At 56.9% G+C, this 2,655-nt stretch overlaps 1 protein-coding gene across 1 annotated transcript in view; it reads left to right on the top strand.

Moving 5' to 3' along the window:
- MMP15 (matrix metallopeptidase 15 (membrane-inserted)) overlaps positions 1 to 2,655 on the top strand; it is a 21,204-nt gene that overhangs the window by 13,047 nt on the left and 5,502 nt on the right. The window contains 2 exon segments of the mRNA XM_010861968.1: positions 1,054 to 1,361; positions 1,699 to 1,925. Coding sequence (XP_010860270.1) covers positions 1,054 to 1,361; positions 1,699 to 1,925 — 535 coding nt within the window.

Raw genomic sequence — 2,655 nt, 5'->3', positions numbered from 1 at the left:
CTCTGTCCTCCTTTCCTCCCTCCCTGCACCCACCAGCAGCCAAGGGCTGGCCTCACCCACCCAGGTGGGCTTCTACACCAGTGAAAACTGGAGGCTTTGGGGGTGTGAAGGATAAGGGAGGCCCTGGAGCATCTGGGCAGTCCAGCATCTGCCCGGGGGGATGTGTGCACCGAGTCACCCGCACAAACCCTGCTTCAAATACCCCTCCTTCCTTTCCGCCAAATCCTTTGGCAAGAAACCCCCATGAGCCTTGAGCTGCATGGCAGTCCTCAAGGGTCCCCCTTCCCGTTCCAATCCAGCCATGACCCACCCTCAGCTCCGTCTCCCGAGGAAGAGTAGCTCCCGAGGTCCTGAGGAACCCAGGCCACCAGAGTGAACTCACGATCCATGAGCTGATTCATGATCTCTGATGGAGCTCTGTCTAGCACACAGATGCTTAATCTGCTTTAAATGGGATCTAACAGGCCTCACCATGCTTTTATCATGTGCCGGCACATGCTCTCCATGAGTTAAGCCGCTGACTCCTCCCAGGGACTCCGTAATAGAAGTGCTGCCCTCCTTTCCCATTTCACAGATGAGGAAGCTAAAACTCAGAGAGCCTTAAGTTGCTTGCCCAAGGTCACACAGGAAATGTTAGAGCCCAGCCTTGAAGCTGATTCAGCCTGACTCTGGAGCCCAACATTCAGAACCACTTGGCCTGTGTTTCCCAAACCTCAGCCGTTTGCATCCCACTTTCTAGGTCTTTCTCTTGGCTCTATATCACCTATACGTTTAATTACTTAATGTTTTCTTAAAATAAGCGTATTTGGCAAAATGCAACCTTATTCAGTGATATCCTAATGAATTCCTGGGCTTGACAACTTAGTTCTTTTTTTTTTCAAATTCACATCAGAGTAAATTAACAGTCGGTATTGATGAGCATCGTCCATGAACCGGCTCAGATCCTATGCCCTTTCCCTGGGACCGTGTGTCCCCGCCCCCAACCCAGTCGATGCTAGCAATGGACAGCAGCCCCCGCCGTGGGCTCACTCACGTCTTCCCGTCTGCCTGCAGCATCCAGAACTACACAGAGAAGCTAGGCTGGTACCACTCACTGGAGGCAGTGCGCCGGGCCTTCCGTGTGTGGGAGCAGGCCACGCCCCTGGTCTTCCAGGAGGTGCCTTATGAGGACATCCGACTGCGGCGGCAGAAGGAGGCGGACATCATGGTACTCTTTGCCTCTGGTTTCCATGGCGACAGCTCGCCATTTGATGGCACAGGTGGCTTTCTAGCTCATGCCTATTTCCCTGGCCCTGGTTTGGGCGGGGACACCCATTTCGATGCAGATGAGCCCTGGACCTTCTCCAGCACTGACCTGCATGGTGAGCACCTCTGGTCACAGTGACGACGGGGGTGGGGGGTGGGGAGGGTAGAGCTGGGGGTTGGGAGGGGAGAGCATCCCCCATGCAGTTCTTGGGAGCATTGACTCTTGGTCTCAGTCTGCTGTCCATCATCTCCAAGGGGGGTGATAGGGAAAGGAAGGGAGAGATTGGTGTACCCATTTTCCAGATGGAGAAGATAGAGGAAGATAGAAGTCACAGTGGCTCAGCTTCTTCTGAGAGTAAAGCGTGGGCAGGCTCTTTGGGTCCCTCAACCCATAGAGTGGGGTGTCCAGGTCCTGGGCCAGGCCAGAGCTGATCCCACTGCCCGCCATGACAGGAAACAGCCTCTTCCTGGTAGCAGTTCACGAGCTGGGCCACGCGCTGGGGCTGGAGCACTCGAGCAACCCCAGCGCCATCATGGCACCATTCTACCAGTGGATGGACATCGACAACTTCCAGCTGCCCGAAGACGACCTTCGGGGCATTCAGCAGCTCTACGGTGAGCCGGCGGCAGTGGAGGACAGGGGGCTCTGCACGCCTGCTCTCAGCTCCCAGCCCCATGAAGCATAGGGACCATGGCCACACCCATTTTGTAGATGAGGAAACTGAGGCCCCAAGAGAATTAGTGATGGTTCAAGTCATCCAGTCAGTAGAGGATGGTGCTAGAAATCAGTCCAGGGCTGGCTGACTCCAGGCCCAGGCCCTCACCCAGAGATTCCATGGTGGCTCCAGGGGACACAGGTGACCCCAGGGCCCCTTACTGCCCCCGTTTTCCTCCTCAGCCTGAGGGATATTCTTATTAGACCCAGGGTGTCCCTGGGGTCCCTGTTCCTCCCACCATTACACCCAGCCCAAGCGTGTTCCACTGAGGCTGTCCTCTGAGCATTGCTGGTTTATCACTTCCCAGCTCCTTTGAGGCAGGTAGCACCCCCCACCCCCCACCAAGGAAGCCCCCAATGGGGAGGTCTCTGGGGGCCAGTTCAGTGGGTCAGTGCCCACCCCAAGCCCTCGCTGTGGCAGGAACCACATTCTTCCCTCCGCTTGTGTCTACTGCTTCTGGAGCCTCCACTGGAACCAGCCAGCCTCCTAAGAGGAGCATCCCCAAGGGGAAGTGCAGCCAGGGGTGGCTTTAGGGTGCAGTGACCCTAGCGCAGTGTGGGGAGGTCAACGAAGGGACTGGAGGAATGGAAGAGACTGGAGGTCCCCCCTAGCGATGGTGGTGTGGGGAGGGGTCTGCTGTGGTCAGATAGGGCCTCTCACCTGGGTGGGCTGCCCGTGGGGCACAGGACTCCTC

Source organism: Bison bison, unplaced genomic scaffold (assembly GCF_000754665.1).
Source record: "Bison bison bison isolate TAMUID 2011002044 unplaced genomic scaffold, Bison_UMD1.0 scf7180017864473, whole genome shotgun sequence".
NCBI classification, from domain to species: Eukaryota; Metazoa; Chordata; class Mammalia; order Artiodactyla; family Bovidae; genus Bison; species Bison bison.
Note: the sequence above shows the minus strand (reverse complement) of the source record. Positions and strands in the feature narration are given on the sequence as shown.